General features: G+C 40.7%; 1 protein-coding gene across 1 annotated transcript in view; it reads right to left on the reverse strand.

Moving 5' to 3' along the window:
• Nucleotides 1-20,585, reverse strand: part of LOC122654531 (exocyst complex component SEC8-like) — a 115,878-nt gene extending 95,293 nt beyond the window's left edge. Inside the window, exons 1-5 of the mRNA XM_043848658.1 lie at nucleotides 20,537-20,585; nucleotides 20,342-20,407; nucleotides 19,784-19,996; nucleotides 7,933-8,109; nucleotides 7,162-7,266 (exon numbers count right to left, since the gene is read on the reverse strand). Coding sequence (XP_043704593.1) covers nucleotides 7,162-7,266; nucleotides 7,933-8,109; nucleotides 19,784-19,996; nucleotides 20,342-20,386 — 540 coding nt within the window. The 5' untranslated portion in view covers nucleotides 20,387-20,407; nucleotides 20,537-20,585. The remainder of the gene's footprint in view (nucleotides 1-7,161; nucleotides 7,267-7,932; nucleotides 8,110-19,783; nucleotides 19,997-20,341; nucleotides 20,408-20,536) is intronic.
• Nucleotides 20,586-20,798: the final 213 nt, after the last annotated feature.

Genomic DNA, 20,798 nt, shown 5'->3' on the forward strand with positions numbered 1-20,798 from the left:
CCAGCGACAAAGTGTGTAAATTGAAGCGTGCTTTATACGAGCTGAAGCAGTCACCCCGTGCATGGTTTGGATGGTTTCACAAGGCTATGGTTTTTGTGGGTTATAAGCAGAGTAATGCTGATCATACCCTGTTTATAAAAAGGAATGGTGAAAAAATAACCATTCTCATAGTCTATGTGGATGATACTGTGGTAACCGGGAATGATAATAATGAGATCAGCAAATTGAAGACTTTCCTTGGCCAAGAATTAAAAATAAAAGATCTGGGAAACCTAAAGTACTTTCTAGGGATAGAAGTTGCTCGATCTTCTAAGGGCATCGTTCTTTCTCAAAGGAAGTACATCCTAGATTTGCTAACTGAGACTGGAATGCTAGAGTGTCATCCTTCCGATACACCTATGGAAGCTACTACACGGCTTAAAGAAAAGGAGGGTGAACCTGTTGACAAAGGTCCTTATCAGAGATTGGTCGGTAAGCTTGTTTATCTATCTCATACACTACCAGATATAGTCGTCGCTATGAGTATAGTAAGTTAGTTCATGCATGATCCTCATTCTTCTCACATGGATGATGTTCTTCGAATTCTCCATTACTTGAAGTCAGCCCCGGGAAAAGGAATTCTTCTGTCTCCTAATGGCCATCTTCGTATCGAAGCATATACTGATGCTGATTGGGCTGGATCCTCTGATAGGAAGTCCATCTCTGGCTATTACTCATTTGTTGGTGGAAACCTTGTTACCTGGCGTAGTAAAAAGCAGAACATAGTAGCAAGGTCGAGTGGCGACGCAGAATTTCGTGCTATAGCACAGGGTATTTGTGAATTGCTATGGCTCAAAAGCTTATTGCAAGATCTTGGTGTTCCTATCCGTCTTCCCATGATGTTGTATTGTGACAACAAGGCTGCCATTAGCATTGCTCACAATCCTGTTCAGCATGATCGTACAAAGCATGTGGAGGTTGATAGGCACTTTATCAAAGAGAAGTTGGAAGAAGGGTTAGTCTATGTTCCTTTTGTGCAGTCTGCTAACCAACTAGCTAATGTGTTCACTAAGGGATTAAGTGGGAAAGTTTTTCATCCTATTCTTGTCAAGTTGGGAATGTTTGATATTTATGCTCCAACTTGAGGGGGAGTGTTAGAATAAGTAGTTCTACCTGATAGGATTAGTTTTGTCCTCTTTTATATTTGTTCTCCCTTAGCCTATTCTTATTTGGGTATTCCTAATATGAATAGGCAAGGGTAGCTTTCCTAATTCTTGTATGATTATTGTAACTCTTTGATTATAAATAAAGGAGCTTGGTGATCCATATCGATCACTCAAGCATTCAGTTCTAAGGCTGTTTACAATAGGGGACATCCACTACGGGGCCAAATGGAATCTAAGGCTTTCTTCCAAGTTCCAAAAAGTGGAGGCTAGGGGGCAAGAAAAAACAAAGGTGATCAACGTCCTCAACACCATTCCAGCAAAGGATACAGGAAGGAGAGATAGGGATGTGGTAGAGAAGGAGAAATAATTGTGTGGGGAAGCATAGGTTAAGGGTTCGCCAAACATTGAAAGAGTGTCGAGGAATATGACCTTTGAACCAAACTAATTTGTGCCAAGGGACTGAGGGGCCACTTGGTCTAACAAAGTTCCAAGCTGAGCTAGAGCTACCGTTGGGGGAGGGGAGCCAGGTGATTTTGTCCAAATCAGAGGGATGAGGGGGGAAGGGGGGGAGCAAGGCCCAAACCTGAGTGAGACCGAGGGGAAGAGGAGGGGGGGACCAGGAGCCATGGGAGATGATAGAGGAGAGAGGGGCAGATTTAGGGATACCAGTAGAGTAGACCCCACATGATGCAGATTCTTTATCGAAATGGGTTTATTTCTTTAGAAATAAGTCTAGGGTTGGGATATATATATGTTGGGCTTTTGATCCCAAGGGTTTTCTATATAATAGGCCACTTTAATGGGCCTAAACTAGGGGTACATAGGTTGCATACGAGATTGGCCCAATACTTAGTTTATTTTTTATGTTTTAGTGTTTTAAATTGAACCGGTTGAAACACTGGTCCAATTTAAGTGAAATGTTCCTATTGGCTGATAGGGTCTTATATCCTATTGGTTACTAAGGAATCTTCTTAGTTTAAGTGTTTTAATTGGTTTTAAGTTGTTTTAATTAATTTTTAATTTCAGTCATACCCTTCCACGATTTATGAAGGAGAGATTTAGATTGTATTAGAATTTGGCCTATGGCCATATTATAAATAAAAGAAATCATTGGAGGCTCCCCACAGTTCAATTTTTCAAATTCTGCTTTAAGCTATTGCTGCCATTGTTGCTGCTGCTCTGCTCCTAGTGAGTGTTTGCCTTGTGGATCTCAAGGTGAAGGGATTGGGGGATTACCAATCGACTCCTTGCATCTGTTCAGATCGGGAGACTCTTCTACAAGCTGATTCAAGTTGCTGCTATTGAGTTCCTGCAAAACCAGTAAGTTATTTAATTTTTCTGCAACTGCCTTCTTCTTCTAATGCTCCACAGCCTACCCTAACATCCCCCCTTTTTATTTTATTTGAATTCCTTAAACCCTAAATATTCACTAAGCTGTCCGGCCCAATTCTACCATCAGTTTTCCTCCAAAATTCAGCCACAGCAACCTTATCTCATTCCCTTCACTCGACTTTAACCCCAAGCCCATCTTAGCTCTTAAACCCTATCCCCCCTCCACCTCCATTAACCCAAAACCCTAGAATTACAGATCCATCACTTCTAGCCATCCAAATCTGCCCATATCACAACCGAATCACCTCCTCACTGCTCCTAACACTCAACCAACAGTCCTAGCCCAAACTCCTACTCTAAACCCTTATTTCGTCCCTTTCCCTATTTCCCAAAACCCAAAACCCTAACCCTAATTTTCTGAAATTCAATTTCTTTCAATTAAACATCATTTAACCTATATTGTTAGCTTCCCCTAAGCCTGCCTAACTTTACTAAATAAAACTCTACCTCATTCACCTAAACCTAACTCTAGTTTTGACCTAACCAGCCCCATAATTGCCAATTGGCTAGTAGGTTGCAAGGGTCTGAATTTACCTGGCTCCTGGTAGATTTTTTCATCTATCTAGGACTACATTACCACAGGCACCTAAGAGGTTGTAAAAGACTCCAGAAGGAGGTGGAGGTCCCACCAGCAATCACAAAGGAGGTGGCACTAAGGGCAAAGGGACGGAGGAGAAGAAATTTGCGCCAGACCCAAGAGGGGACTGCAGGCTAGGGAGCAGTCCAGATGGAGTCATTTTTTAGAAGATAGAAGTAGACCCAATTGACCCAAATTGAGTCTTGCTTTGTGGAGATTTTCTAGATTAGCTTAAGAAAGCATGCAATATTATAATCGTGGATTCTGCGAATCCTAAGACCTCCTTCCATTTGGGACGGTAGATGGCTGCCCAGCAAATCAAATGGAGGAATTTAGAAGTCTCTTTTCCTTTCCATAAGAAAGCGCATAAGAGAGATTCCATGGCTTTGATTGTGAATTTTGGGAGCCCATAGATACCGCACCAATAGATGTAAGAGGATTGGAGGATGGATTTGACCAACACAATTCTGCCCATATAGGAAAGGAGTTTGCCCTTCCAAAGCTGAAGCCTCTTACGGATAAGATCCAACATGGGGATGCAATGTCGGGCAGTCAGCTTGGATGAAATAAGGGGGAGTCCAAGGTATTTCATAGGAAGGGACCCAAGGGAAAAACCAGTCAGGCGGAGGAGGGTGGCTTTGTCAGTCTTAGAGACACCCGAGAGAAAAAATTTGGGATTTCTAAAGATTGACACAGAGACCCGAGGGAAATTCAAAGAGATGGAGGGAGGACATGATGGATGAAATAAAAGAGAGTGAAGCCTTGGAGAAGATCATGAGGTCATCTGCAAAGGCAAGATGAGTGAGTTTGATACTTTTGCACTTGGGGATGGGGGAGATGAGATGTTGATCGGTTTTAGACTGAATACTTCAAGAAAGGACCTCAAGGCCAAGGGAAGAGAGGAAAGGAGAAAGGGGGCAGCCTTGACAAATGTCGACTTTCGAAGGGAAGAACCCAGCAAGGGAGCCATTCACAATGACCGAGAAAAAGGGGGAGAAGATGCAGTAATGGATCCAGCTGACAAAGACGGGGGGAAGGACATCTGGGTCAAAACATCACAAATGAAGTCCCATCGCAGGGAGTCGAATGCTTTGTGGATGTCAATTTTCATGAGGGCGGCGGGAGAATGCGATTTACGGTCAAAGCCCCGGACGATCTTTGCACAAAGGAGGATATTGTCAGCAATGTTTCTACCAGATATGAAGGCAGATTGGTTCGGGCTGACTAAGAAGGAAAAACCAACTGGAACCTATTAACCAGAATTTAAGCAATGAATTTGCAGAGGAGGTTACAGAGAAGATAGGCCTGAAGTCGGACAGGGAAGAGGCACCCTCATTTTTGGGAATGAGGCAAACAAAAGTTTGGTTGACTCGAGGGAGCAGACTGGGACTAAAGAAGAAGTTGCGGATAGCTTTGATGAGGTTATCTTTGATAATGCCCCAGCTAGCCAAAAAGAAACCCATACTGAACCCATCAGGGCCAGAAGCCCGATTAGTTTTGTGCGAGTAAACCGCTTTAAGGATTTCCTCATCCGAGGGAATGGATTGAAGGTAATCCAACAGGGAGGAGGGGACAAATTTATTGATAAGGGTAGAGGGGATGGGGGAGGGGGAGGGGAAAATAGAGAGGAGAAGTAGGAGATGGCTTCATTCTTTATGTCAAGGACAGCAGTGATCGTTGTGCCATCTTGAGCCAAGAGCATTGGAATGGAGTTTGAGTTGGAGCAGGCTTTCAAAGAATGATGGAAGTAAGCCGTATTAGAGTCTCCAAGCTCAAGCCATTTAATGCGAGAATTTTGGCAGAGAAAGCTCTCTTCTTGGGAGGAGAGGGAAGATAGCTAAAAGTGGATAGCCTTTTTTCCTCCTCAGGTAGCAAAAGGTTGAGCATATCCAACTGGAGCTGGGATTGGACAAGGGAGAGATTGGAGCGGTGGTGGTGGAAGGCTAGGCAATGGTGGTGTGAGGGTGGCAGTGCTAGGAGAAAATTGAGAAAGAGAGAGAGAGAGAGAGAGAGAAAGAAAGAAAGAAAGAAAGAGAGAAGAGAGTAGATGAGAGAGCCGATTAGGGTTGAGAATCCCTAGGTCGATTCTGCTCTGATACCATGATGGTTTTGGGAACTGTGACTTGTGTCTATGAGATACAGCCCACCTTTATTTATAATAATGACTAATGGAGAACAAAGACAACACCCTTAGGGCAACACAAGTTATAAACCCTATGGATAATCATACCCTTGAACCCCATATTACAACAATGTTGTTAAAAGAGCCTATTTGACTCTTTAGTTCTCCTATGGATGACCTAAACTGGAGTTCAAGAAATCAAGGATGAGTTCCTTCCATTTGGAGCAGCACGTAGCAGTGGCACCAGCAGATTCAAGATATATGTCTCTCATTTCTCTCCCTCACCATGTTTCTATCCCCTTAGTATTATACTATCCTTTCTGTCTATTAGACCTGATTTGGTCAATTACAATAGAGGATACCATTTTGAATCGACTTCTTTAAAACCATTTAAATTTCTCCCTCTCCCATCATTTTTAGTTGCTGACCATTAATTCCACTATATCTCTGCATAGTAGGACAGAAATACCCATGTTTGGTTAAGTGGGGTTTAGCTCTTTATTAGTCTTTTAGTTTTTTTTATGGATTGGATGAATAACTTTGTAATTCAAGTTATGAGTAGGGAGAAGAGTTTAACACAAAGAGGAAAAACCCTTCTCTTCAGTTGTAATTAAAGGTTTTCGACGAGGAAAACCCTAGGTCATCAATTGGCAATAGTTATTCCATTGCATTAATATTTGATCCTTGTATTCAAGCAATAAAGGGGATGATCTATATAAAGCACAAGTATAATAATTAGAATATAAAAATTTTAGCTGATAACTTGAGGAAATCACAGAGACAATTTAGTGAACAAATAGAAACAGTACACCAGCTTTATAATATTGATGATGATACAAATTGAGCTAATTAATCCAAAATTCTGTTTAACTTCTAAAATTACAAACTTTCATAAATAAAAAATGGGAAATAGAACGCTGCCTGGTCGCGTGCTTCCTGCATCCAGATATAGAAGCGTGAAAAATTACCATCCAGCCCCCAGTGAAATCAAAATCCTATCCATGCAGATGTTCCTGTGCATGCTGTCGTTGGCCCCGTCACCGGTGCAGGGGCTACATGACCAAGCAGCTATTTCTTGCCCATAAAAATAAAGGGGCCCCTTACAACATGACTTGCACAAAAGAAAGGAACAAATTTGGTACATCAATGATAATATAGTACAAATATACAAAGAGTATGCTGAATCCATAAGAGGTGAAACCAATTGAATTCCCTGTTGGAATAGCTAGTGAGCATACTTTGGGCATAGTCATGTAAAATGAACATGGGATTATGGGACTATGGAGGCAATAGTGTTTCTTACAATGGTATAATCGTACTTTTACTGTTTTAACAAAGTTAGTAGCATATAGGAGAGAGGGAGTCATCGACTACAACTTATTCTTCTCTCCTCACTTCGTATTCTCCTTTCTTCTTCTCCTCCATTTCTCTCTGTTTCTTTTCTTCCCTACCTGAAATCTCCTTTTGAACTCCCCCAACCCTCTGGATTATAACAGCATATATTCTAAGGACAATGTATCAGTTTGCTCCAAACTGAATGCAAAGTTCATTTGTATACAAGCAAAAAAATCTTCAAAGAGAAAAATGAAGTAAAAAGGAAAAAACTGAATGATGTGCCATTTGAAAAGCATTAAAAGGGAAATTATATGCTCGTAGTCAATTTAAACACTTAGATCATAAGATTTGCATTAATTTGATTCAATTTTCAATACATTATTGTCAAACACAATTTTGGTTATTATGACATGCTCATGTGCCATAAATTTATTAAGCTGATATCCTTAGGCTTTATCTAAACATACGAGAGTGATTCAAGTATCAGTCACTCAAGCTAGAACATAGAAGCGATTCGACTGAACTGATTCTTCATTCTAATGAGATAAATAATGTATCATTGAAAAGGTTGATCACAGGTAGAAACAAACCGCTTGAAGGCCCTCTCTCTCAAGCATCAGCGCTGACTGCAGATGCAATTGTAGTGCAGCATAAAACTGCTTTTCAACTATAAGTTTCTCGATACGAGATGGAACCTGTGGCAGATTTGGAACAGAAGCAAGTATATACCTTCAGAATCACCAAATTTGTAGCATTGGCATATTCCACATGAAAACAAGCCATCTCATGATAAAAAGTGATCAAATTGAGATGAAGGAAAATGATATTGAAGATGTTTGGACCATCCAGTGGGAACTAAAGTAAATTTACCACAAACAACATTTATGTTGATCAAAAGATGTAGCCCAAGAGGGGGGTGAATTGGAAATGCTAAGACTACATACACTAATAATGCAAGAGATTATAACTAAAAAGTACACAAGTAAAAGACAACATTTAGAATGGTTTGGCCACTGCCTACATCCACTACCTAGAGTCACACAGCCTCTAGGTTTTCCACTATGGATTAGCTCTTCCGGGTGCTGATCAAACCATTACAGTCCCACTTGTCCCTAGGTGGGGAACCACCTGTTGTTTTCTCGAGCTCACAACATGCTGAAGTATGACCCTAGTAAAAGCAATATCAATACATATTCATTCATTCCTTGTATGATAAAATGTCGGCAAATATATTTCCCACATTCGTATCAAAAAAGGTAAAATAGTCACTAGTATTTACTGACTTACTACCTGAATTAAAAGGCAACCAAAAGGCAGGCATAATACAGGTACATGACTGACAGAAAACAGAAAGCACAAACCTTAGCTATACCCTCGATCTGATCTAGCAGTGAGATTATGTGGCGCAATGTAACCGACCGATACCATAACTGATGCAATTGCTTATTGCGGGAACCAAGAAGTTTCTTTTTTGCATCTGCCAAATCAACCTTTAAGGTGGCAATGCTTTCAGCAGATTCAGTAAAAAGTCTCAAGATCTGAAAGGGAAGGGAATAAGAAAATATACATTGGTCAGTGACCACCCTTTACTCCAAATAACGCCTTGTAAAATTTAAAATATTTCACCAAAAAAAAAAGAGAAGACATTTCATTTCAATAGATTAACAGGAAACAGGACCCATGAACAGTAACTTTTAGATGAATGTACGGGAAAGAGAAAGGAAGGAAGAGATGATAGATACTCCCTATGGGTTCAAGTGAACCTCTCAAAAAAAAAAAAATATCAAGGCTCCAAGTCCCAGTGACCAGCCCAGCTACCAAAAATGGGAGGCAAAGAATTCCACTGTAATAACATGTCTAATTTTCTCTATGAAGCCCAAAATAAGTCAACGGGTTTATAAGGAAAAATACAGCTAAACACAAATGAGATAGTGTCGCTAGCACCTTTTGACAAAGTGGCTAACTCGGCCAAAGTATACCATCTTCTTCAAAAGGTCATAATTATAAGGCAAGGTGACATGTTCATTTAAGAATAGCATAATAAAGTAATTGATCTTTGGGAGAAGTATGATCACTATAGAAACCTCCAGTTGCCAATCCCGAGAATGAGACCAAGGTCCATCGAACCTTTGAGAAGGAGAGTGTTACGTGCGTGGATATTGCTGGAGAGAGAATAGATAAAAATATTTTAAAAAAAAAGAGAGAGAAAAACGCATGGAGAGGAGGTAGTAGGATTGTAACCCCGCAGCGTCGGGGAGTTGGTCTTTTCCCGCTCCGACATCGCCACTTCCTTCTAATGGTAGCGAAACCGAGCCCACACACTCAATGCTCATCTCCCGAAGGAGCATTTCCCTTAATAGCATTTCCCGAAGTAGCATCTCCATTCGAAGAGAAAGGATAGGGTTTTGGCTTTACGGACGAAGCCTGGCGTCGCAGCGTAATTAGGAGGTCGCCAATGCTCTTCTCAAGATAAATCTAGAGAGATAATTTAGGATAATTCATTCTATCTTTCATTACGTCTACTTGCATTTAAATAGGAATACAACCTAAAAATAACTACCCGTACAACTAAGTAGCCCACTTCCATAATAACTCCTACCACTTACTAATAACTACTCCCCACAACTTTACATTGATACCTCCCAACCCCAATACTTAAAACTACCTAGAACAACAATTACTAACAAATTACCCATGCACCATGTGCATACATAACAAATCCATCACCCTAAAATCGGTTTTGTCCTCAAAACCAAAACAAAAGAGTAATAAAAATTTAAATAATTCCCACCCGGATCCTAAATATCGTTGGGGTAATTCCCGAGTTGCTTCCGCCGATTGCAAATGTTATGCCCACGAACTCATCGGTCCAACAATGCTTGAAGAACTTGATGAAAATCCCGTACGGATCAGGACAGTCAATCTTCGAACAAATCTCTTCCAACCACTCTTGTTTTAAGTTGTTGAAAAGAGGAAGATACACCCGTATAGACCCGGGACAGTCTATTTCCTCCGTCGTGCCCAGCTCTGATGCCATTTGTTACGTGCATGGATATTGCTGGAGAGAAAATAGATAAAACTATATTAAAAAGAGAGAGAGAGAGGATAGGGTTTTGGCTTTACGGACGAAGCTTGGCGTCGCAGTGTAGTTAGGAGGTCGTCAATCCTCTTCTCAAGACAAATCTAGAGAGATAATTAGGATAATTCATTCTATCTTTCATTACATCTAATTGCATTTAAATAGAAATACAACCTAAAAATAACTACCCGTACAACTAAGTAGCCCACTTCCATAATAACTCCTACCACTTACTAATAACTACTCCTCACAACATTACGTTGATAACTCCCAACCCAATACTTAAAACTACCTAGAACAACAATTACTAACAAATCACCCATGCACCATGTGCGTACATAACAGAGCGCAACTTAATTTCTTTTGAGTCTTGACCCTAAATATGAACCAATTTGAGTTTAAATCTTGGGTAAAAGTCTTATTTTGTCTTTGGATGAAGATTGTGGATACTTACAAAGTGAAGAAAATCATCGGGTAGCAATGGAAACAACCCCTCCCTTGAAAAATCTTGTAGACAGATTCAGAATTAGAGTAAGGCTTGGATGATTAATTATCATCCCAAGTAGTTCTATTTATAACATTGAAATCATATAACAAAAATACAACTAAGCAATGTGGGACTAAAATCCACATACAAGAAACATAATAGAAGAAGAAAAAGTCCAGAATACCCCCACAATATTCTGGCCCATACAATCTAACACTCCCCCTCAAGTTGGAGCATATATGTCATGCATGCCCAACTTGACTAAGATAGGAAGAAACACTCTGCCACTTAGTCCCTTAGTGAACACATCGGCTAACTGATCAGCAGACTTCACAAATGGAACACAGATGAGTCCGGCTTCGAGCTTCTCCTTGATGAAATGTCGGTCAACCTCCACATGCTTAGTGCGATCATGTTGGGCAAGGTTATGAGCAATGCTAATAGCTGCTTTATTGTCACAATAAAGCATCATTGGAAGATGGACAGCAACACCGTTATCCTGCAAGGCTGCAACAATCCTCTAAGCCATAAAAGTTCACAAATTCCTTGTGCCATCGCACGGAAGCACTGGACCTTGCCACAACATTCTGCTTCTTGCTACGCCATGTGACAAGGTTCCCACCCACAAAAGAACAATAGCCAGAAATTGATTTTCTGTCAGTGGAGCCGGCCCAATCGGCATCAGTATAAGCTTCAATCTTTAGATGACCATTGGGAGAGAGAAGGATACCTTTTCCAGGAGCAGACTTCAAATACCGCAAAATACGAAAGACTGCCTCCATGTGAGAAGAATAGGGATCATGCATAAACTGGCTCACCAAACTTACAGCAATGGCTATGTCAGGTCGTGTGTGAGAGAGAGAGATTAGTTTACCCACAAGTCGCTGATAACGACCTTTGTCAACCGGTTCACCTTCTTTCTCCTTAAGTCTTGTTGTAGCTTCCATAGGAGTATCTGAAGGATGACAACCTAGCAACCCAGTCTCAGACAACAGATCAAGGACATATTTTCGTTGAGAAAGAAAGATGCCCTTTGAAGACCGAGCAACTTCTATCCCTAGAAAATATTTCAGAGGTCCCAGATCCTTAACTTCAAACTCACGGCCAAGGAAGAGCTTCAAATTCTTGATAGCATCACCATCATTACCAGTGACCACAATATCATCCACATAGACTATGAGAAGAGTTACGTTGTCACCAACTCATCTGATAAACAAAGTGTGATCAGCATTGCTTTGCTTATAGCCTGCTGAAATCATCGCCCTGTGAAATCTGCCAAACCAGGCTCTATGTGACTGCTTCAACCCATAAAGGGCACGCTTCAATTTACAGACCTTGCCTTTGGTCCTGTCATCAGAGAAGCCTGGTGGAATGTCCATATATACCTCTTCCTCAAGCTCCCCATGAAGGAAGGCATTCTTTGCGTCCAATTGTTGAAGGTCCCACCCAAGATTTGCAGCACAAGATAATAACACCCTTACAGTGTTGAGTTTCGCCACTGGTGCAAAGGTCACCTGATAGTAAATTCAATAAGTTTGAGTGAACCCCTTTGCAACCAGACGTGCCTTATATCGATCCATTGTACCATCAGCCTTTTGTTTGACCACGAAGACCCATTTACATCCCACTGGCTTTTTCCCTGGAGGAAGAGCCACAAGATCCCACGTATTATTTTTATGTAGTGCTCTCATTTCTTCCAACATTGCTGCCTTCCACTTTCAATTTGTAGATGCTTCTTTCCAATTTTTAGGAATCGAAACAGAAAAAAGAGAAGATACAAATGCACGAAAAGGAGAAAGAGAACTATAAGAAACAAAACGAGATATGGGATGTAAAGTGCAAGTCCTAATACCTTTGCGATGAGCAATAGGTAGGTTGGGAGAAGAGGGCTTACCAGGAGAGGAACGATCTGGATCATGAGCTGGCAACTGGATGGGTATTGGTGCCATAGTTGTCATGGCGTCGCCATATCGACGCCATGGCGTCATATCGCTGGAGAAGTGGGCATATCGACCACCGATATGGATGATGTAAGAATATCGATTGATATGGCCTCCATGTCGTAGCCATGGCGCCGCCATGGACGCCATACCACGATATACGGCCATATCGGGTGACATGGTTGTTTCAAATTATAAAACTTAATTTTTTAACAGTTATTTTTTTAACCATTTTTTATTTTAATGCTTTTTCCTAACATTAAAATAATTAAAAAAACATCAAACAGAAAACACTAATACACTATTGACTAATACACAATCACATATTCACATCAACAATTTTTTTTTTGTTTAGATGGGTTGTTTATTAGCTTTATTCACTCAATATAAATTACGTTCTTGTAATTGTTTTTTTGTTTTGTTACTTTTGTAGTCACTTTCATATGAATCATATCTCAACTCATGATTTTTCAACTTTATTATCAGCAAGACTATTGCTATCAATTATTTGATAATCCATGATTTCATATACACTAATGGATATTACACTTGCACGAATTAAACCATAGTAGATTAGTAGTACACTTTCATGTTAATTTTTTATGTTATAGGGTATATATTATAGCATACTAAATGACATTAAAAATAGAGAAAATAAAAAATAAAACATGGTAGATATGATCGCCATGGCGGGCGACATGTCGATATATCGACATGACACCCCTCCACCAACTTGGATCGCCGTGACGACGTGACAACTATGATTAGTGCTATAGTGGATTGAAGCTGCCCTCTGTTGGCCCCACCCCTTTGATAGGTGAGTATATTGGAGTTGTCAATCCTCTTCTGAAACTCACCAATAGTTCTCTAGACTGGAGTCAGCTCCCCCTAAATAGGAACATTAACAACACTCTTTTCCATGGTCTCCCCCTGTAAAGGATTCCCTTCGGATGAGGGGGTAACAGCCAAAGGAGGTTGGGCAGCAATCAAAGAAGGTTGGGCAGCATTCAAAGGAGGCTGGACAGCAGCCGTAGGAGACTGGGCAGCAGCCGTAGGGCTAAAAATTGGAGGAACCTCAAGAGGAGGAAAAGACAACACATCTTCTCTAGAATTCTCCTCCTAAAGAGGTGGTGAAGAATAATAGGAAAGGATCTCATGAAAGACAACATCCATACTAACCAAAGTATGGCGAGAAGGGGGATGGTAACACTTATAACCTTTCTGGGTTGGAGAATAACCCAAGAATATGCAACGTAACCCCCTGGGTTCAAGTTTGCCTGGAGATTTTGTATCTCTAGCATAGCACACACAGCCAAACACTTTTGGAGGCACAATAAAGGAGGTATTCCCCAATAAAATATCAGTCGGGCTATGAGAGTTTAGAACCCGAGAAGGTAATCTATTGATGATATAGGCTGCAGTGAGAACCGCATCCCCCCAATATTGAGATGGGTCATTCCTAGCAAACATCAAAGCCCTAGCCATTTCTAACAAGTGGCGATTTTTTCGTTTTGCCACACCATTCTGGGCAGGGGTATCAACACAACTAGTTTGGTGAATAATGCCATGATCAGCCAAATATTTTTGAAATTGAGATTCTATATACTCGGTTCCATTATCACTTCTCAATATTTTAAGAGTTGATGCAGGTTCATCATAGAAATTGGCTTATTTCTTTAGAAATAGGCCTAGGGTTGGTTATATACATGTTGGGCCTTTAATCCCAAGGGTTTTCTATGTAATAGGCCACTTTAATGAGCCTAAACTAGGGGTATATAGGTTGCATACGGGATTAGCCTAATACTTAGTTTATTTTTATGTTTTTTAATTGAACCGGTTCAAATTGGTTGCATCCAATTGGTTCAATTTAAGTGATCATGTGACTTGGTTAAGTGGTCATGTGACAACTTAAGTAGTCATGTGATGTAAGTTGGGCTGGATTAGGACTCTATAAGTTCAGTCATGTTTTGAGTCTATTTCCTTTAGTATTCTAGTTTCCTAGTCAGTTTAAGTTACCTAATAGGTTAGGGATAGGGTTAGGCCATTCCTTTTTAGTGTCTAAGTCTATTTTTTAGTCTTCTATATAAGTTTGTACGGGAGGCTAGCATTGAATACAAATTTGATTAATAAAAACTAGCTTTATGCTTGCTGCCATTGCTGCTACTCTTTGTGAGTGTATATCCTTGTGGATCTCAAGGTGGATAGAGTGGGTGGACTCCTGCGACTCCTTGTGTCTGTCCAGTACCGGGAGGTTCTTCTTCTTCTTCAATCAAGCTTCTTCAAGTTGCTGCTGCTGCCTTTGAAGGAGATCAAACCAATAAGTAATTTTAGTTTCCTGCATATATCCTTCCCCTCCATCCATCAAACCCTAGCCTCCATTAAACCTGCAACTCCTACCTTAACTAGGAATCCCTCATAATTTCAGATCTATCCATCAGTTTCAAACCAAACTTCCAGCATACAACCCCCACACTTCTCCCTACACTCTATCCAAAATCCAGCTCATAACTCCCACTCTATCCCCTCCATTCCTCCACTCCATTAAACCCAAAACCTGTAACTCAATTCTGTCCAGAATTGCAGAATTTTAAAACCTACCCAAACCCTATTATTTATATGCCATAAAAGCATCCTAGACCTGCACATTAAAACCCCATAAACCCCATTGCCATTGTCCAACCCTAACCCTAGTTTTTGCCCTAAATTAGTAAACCCTAACCCAATCGGCCAGCCCTTGTGTGTGACCCCATTACCCTGGCTCCTAGTGGGACTACTCTTACCTAAGACTACATTACTGAGTTTGGATCATTTTATGAAAATGCTGAAAACATGAAAAAACCTGATTTTTTGTGTGCAAAAGATGTACCCATGTGTGCCTAGAATGACAATCAATGAAAGAGACAAACCAACAATGACCAAAAATAAATGTCTTACGACTAGGGCCCCAACCATCAGAATGCACCAATTGAAAACAAGAACTCCTTTTATTTGAAATTGGATAAGTTGAACGTGTCTGTTTGGCCAGAACACAAGCCTCACAAAAAAAATCATCCTTAGTATGTAGGGTTGCCAAACTAGGAAATAAATGTGCTAAAATTCCTATTGGGGGTGACCTAACATAAAGTACCACTAATAGAGTTCAAAAGAGACCAAGGAGTTCTGATGTAGAGGAGAAGGTAATGGTGGTGGAGAGAAGCGACCGTCATCAAGCAGGTACAGTCCACCGTGCACTTTACCCAATCCAATCGTCTTCCCAGATTCCAGATCCTAAAACACACAATGAGAAGGAAAAAAGGTGACTTTGCAGTTAAGATCACGAGAAATACTACTAATTGAAAGAAGGTTAATAGTAAAATTAGGAATGTGCAAAACAAAAGACAAGGAAAGAGAGGAAGTGTAGTTGATGATTCGTTTTCCAGATATGGAAGAAAGGGAACCATCAATCACTTTGACCTTGTCTTTCCCAGAAGTGGGAGAATATCTGTGAAACAGACTAGAGGAACCGGTCATATGATCTATAGCTCCAGAATCTATGATCCAAGGATGGGAAGCTACAGAAGCACAATGACCTCCAAATGGAATACCTGACCAGGCAAAGTGTGAACCTGAAGGAGCAGAAGAGTTGGCAGTAGCTGATGTAGTAGAGGCAGCAGCAGCGGAAGACCTTAGCATACGTAGAAGTGCCTGCAGATCATCCTGGGATAGACCAGTGTCAGTAGCAGGGGCTGTAGTAACAGTCTCAGTTTGATGGGCCTTGGTCTTTGTCTTTATCTTTGTCAGCCCTTTTAGCTTCAAAGTCAGCTGGTTTCCCATAAAGTTTCTAGCACTTCTCTTTGGTGTGGTAGGATTTGTGATAGTGCTCACAAACAACAGTCCCTGTAGTAGAATCATCAAGAGAAGCAGCGTCAACAGGTGCAAGAGTAGCCGGGGCAACAGCCTTGAGGGCTGATCTATCAGTAATAGGTGGGTGCAGCATGGTAACCCTACGGTTTTCCTCAGAGGACACCAAGGCATAAGATTGTTCACGTGTGGGAAAAGGCGTATGGCCCAACACTTGAACACGAATCTGATCATACTCCACATTTAAGCCAACCAAAAAATCATATACCCTGATCTTGTCCACATGCTTCTTATAGGAAGCAATGTCAGTAACTGTAGTAGGGTGAAAGTCAGAGAAGTGCTCCAATTGTTGCCATAGACTGCGTAGAGTAGCATAGTATTTGGAAACTAAAAGTTCTCCCTGAGTGGTGCGAAGGACCTTCTTCTGGAGTTCATATACTTGGGCATCATTGCCAAGCTGCCCGTAGGTTTCCTTGCACCCAAATATGTGAGGCAGTGTCAAGGAGAAGAAAATTATGCTGCAAATCTGAAGTCATAGAACCAATCAGGTAGGACATGAGAACACCATTGTTGGCAAGCCACCTTTCCTGAGCAGGTCCTTGTTCATCTGGCATAACACTGGTGCCATTAATATGGCTGGTGAGACCACGGCCAGCAATGGCAAAGGAGGCAGATCTGGACCATAGAAGATAATTTGAGCCATCTAATTTAATAGGATTGGGTGGAAAATTGTGGTAGTCTGTCTTGCTTTGGCCATCATGAAGTGGCTGATCCGAAGTAGTTGTAGACTTTGCAGAATCATCCAAACTGGCAGCAGAGAAACCCAATAGTATTCCTTCAAGTTAAGGGCTGAAAATTGGAGAGAATCCCCTTTCAATGGGAGTATATATGTCTCCAAAAATAAAAAACAGCAGCCAAGTAGAACCCCTAGATTAATATTGTCAGGGTTTTGAAAAAAACCCCGATTTGCTGAAATCGATGTAGAGGATAATGAGCCAAAAAACTGTAGGGAAGTGGCTGGAACTGAAGTCGAGGTAGCCTTTATGATTGGAGAAGCACCCTTCAAAAAATCAAAAGTAATACACAGCAGCAACCCCAAGATCGATAGGTGGCAGGGTTTTGGAAAAAGCCCTGTGATGGTGGAATCGATCTTAAGGAGGTCTTCAAAAATTGTGAGATAAGAACTGAACCAAAAGGGGCAATCCTGCTGCAGTTCGTGGCCTTCAAAGGGTGGAATTGATTCCTTGTAAGTGTAATAGAAGCAATCCAAAGAAAAATTGAAGATCCAAATATCGCAGGCAGGTGTGGCTGGTTCCTATCGAGCAGAATTGTGTATCATTGTAATGAGGTGATGGGGGCAGCAACTGGATCTAATGATCACCTCATCGGTGCTGCCCTATGTGAGAATGGAGAACAAGGAAGAAGAGAGAGAAGAGAGGAGAAGATCGAGAGAGAGAGAGAGAGAAGAGAAAAAGCTGAAATTAGAAGAGAGGTAGTCCCTAATTTGAAATCTGCTCTGATACCATGTAGACTGATTTAGAATTAGAGTAAGGCTTGGATGATTAATTATCATCCCAAGCAGTTCTATTTATAACATTGCAATCATATGACAAAAATACAACTAAGCAATGTGGGACTAAAACCCACATACAAGAAACATAACAGAAGAAGAAATAGAAGAAGAAAAAGTCCAGAATACCCCCACGGTATTCTGGCCCATACAATCTAACAAATCTGCTCTTACCTCCACCTCACAGAAGATTTGGGGGTGTGGAGGGAGAGGCCGAGGTGGTGGCCATGGTGAGGACAGAGACAGGTTTAAATGTGAGCATTGTGGGAAATTTAGACATACTAAGGAAACATGTGGAGATTTTCATGGTCCTCCACCGAAATATGCACATCTTGGTAGCATATAAGGTGGCAGGGCAGGGGGAACGTGAGCAAATTTTGTTGTCGTAGAAATTGACTCTTTCAAGAATGCTCCTGTTATAGGCATAGTTTGAAATCTCGTGATATCTCGGTATCTCGGGCTGGTTGAGATATCCAAAATATACCGGAATTTCGCCGAAATCTGGTATTTTTTCTAACATATTTCGGCACTCCATCTCGGTGGGTTTTTGGCCATATTAAGGCCTGATATTTCATATACACCCTTATTTAAGTTAAATAAACACATTTAAACCTTCATATTGCAAAAAAATGAACTCAAAGTGGTGTTTTGGGTTTGCACCCTTGATTGACAGTATATGGTCGAACGCTGATGTATAAATTGTTTAATACACTTTATTTACCAAAATTTCCCGAAATTTCGACGAAATATACCGAAATTTGGACTTTTTTTCATTTCGTATGGTCATCTCGTCTCGACAGTGTCGAGATATCCAAAATATACCGAAATATTGGCGATATATCACGAGATTTTGAACCATGGTTACAGGGGAACCACATCAGATGGTTGTTCCCTCACCAAAGAAGATCTGAAGTGCATTCAGTCGAGTTATGGCTCGGCTGGACAAATCCACATCCGACTCCTCATTTACCCAGTCGAGTACCTCGGCCTTAGCCCTTCATACATCTAGTTTAGTTGCTTTCTCCCCTTAGGTTATTGATTCCAATGCTACGAGACCATATGACTAGAATATCATATTGCTTTGATTCCTACTACGATTGTTCAGTAGGGATAAAATTAAGGTTGTCGATGGCTACGGACCATATGACTAGAATATCACGAAATATACCGAAATTTGGACTTTTTTTCATTTCGTATGGTCATCTCGTCTCGACAGTGTCGAGATATCCAAAATATACCGAAATATTGGCGATATATCACGAGATTTTGAACCATGGTTACAGGGGAACCACATCTAGATGGTTGTTCCCTCACCAAAGAAGATATAAGTGCATTCCGTCAAGTTATGGCTCGGCTGGACAACTCCACATCTGACTCCTCATTTACCCAGTCAGGTACCTCGGCCTTGGCCCTTCATACATCTAGTTTAGTTGCTTTCTCCCCTTAGGTTATTGATTCCAATGCTACAGACCATATGACTAGAATATCATATTGCTTTGATTCCTACTCTGATTGTTCAAGTAGGGATAAAATTAAGGTTGTCGATGGCTCTCTGACATCCATTTCTGGGAAGGGAAGGATACTTGTTACCTCGTATATACCTCTGGACTCTATGCTTCATGTTCCCAATTTTGTTACTAACCTCCTCTCTGTTAGTCATAACACTAAGTCCTTGAATTGTAGTGTCCCCTTCTTTTCCCTCTCATTGCTTGTGTCAGGATCTATTGACGATGTGGGTTATTGGAGTGGATGTGAGGAGCATGGGCTATATCCCTTTGATCCTAGACCATCTTTTTAAAAGAAGTATAGTCATATGTTTGTGGAAGTCGTGATAATAGTTTTGTGAACAATGTGACGCTTGGCATCAACGTTTGGGACATCCTTCCTTTTGTGTTATGAAAACACAGTTGCCTCATTTATTTTCATAGATATCTAGTTCCTATATGTTTCAAAGTGAATCTTGTCAATTCACAAAACACTGCAATTCTCATTAATCCTATCATGGAAATAGATCTACTCCTTTTCATCTTTTAACCATGGTTTGATGTTGATATGGATAACATGTCCACCAGATTTGGGCTTCAAATGAACTGCCACATGGCAGCTATGGAGGGCTTCGTAAGGGCATGACAGAATCAGTACTCAAAAACATAAACCTAGTAAAAGGAAATTGCAAACCCTCATTCTTATGGTTACCAATTTAGCATCCTTCACCACAAAAAGCAAGAAACTGGAGAATAATCCAGAAATGATTAGCAACAACATAACATAGTCAAGGGAAAGACCCTTCATGGACCTGGGAATAGTTTTGAATTGCTCTGTTGAAGCCAGTATGGTAAGCATGCACAACTTCATCCACAACATCTTCAACGATTTCACTCTGTTCCTTCAAGTAATGTACTTCACTTTCACGATCCTTTGATGTCAAGATATGGACAACATGAGGTAAGGAATCAAAACGTGCAGCTGCCCAGCTTTCATCTACTCTTGAAAGATCTTCCTTCAAGTACTGAATGAACAAAAATCAAGGATTGATAATATAATAACTAGATATGGTGGACCAAAAAGCTGCAATAATAAATTGGTTGAGTCAAGCACCTATTGATGGGAACACTTCTTACTTTCAATGGTCACATATGTTTAATTAATTTAATTAAGTAACTAGTTAATTTAGGAGCAGGCTTGAAATATCTCTGCTCTACTGGGGACATTGTCTTCTTGACAACAATAGGGCACGACATTTTTTAAATTCAACTGCTAACAGAGAAAACATACCTAACCCATACCATTGCGATCAATCTCAATAACAGAGAATCAAACTTGTAACCATATCCATCAGGAAAGAAACACTTACAGGTTTATCCGCCACTTCGGTGGGAAGCCCATCGAAAATGCCCATCTTTCACCTGATTACCACACTCTGTATCATATAAAATCCAAATAAAAATAACAGATTCAATGGAAGAGAAAACATTGAAACGACTCAAATTTATACTTCTAACCTATGAGAATTGACGCAATAAAAGGAAAGAATTTTACACATTGTTACCTGAGATCCTCGCTAGCTGGGGAGAAGATTACGCAGGAGAGAAGGGGAAAAAATTGATGAGACTATAATGTGTTAAAAAATGGAAAAATCTCCACTTATAACGACTTGTCGCCATTGCTGTTAGTTCGACGTTCTACAATACCGGTAGAGTCACAATGGTAGGGTCTCACTGCGAGAATGGTCCTCCTAATTTCTTGCGAATGCTTCCCAGACTCTCTCACCGTCTCACATTTGTGGGCCCCCTACACAAATCTGTTTCCCA

Source organism: Telopea speciosissima, chromosome 3 (genome assembly GCF_018873765.1).
Source record: "Telopea speciosissima isolate NSW1024214 ecotype Mountain lineage chromosome 3, Tspe_v1, whole genome shotgun sequence".
In the NCBI taxonomy this organism is placed as follows: Eukaryota; Viridiplantae; Streptophyta; class Magnoliopsida; order Proteales; family Proteaceae; genus Telopea; species Telopea speciosissima.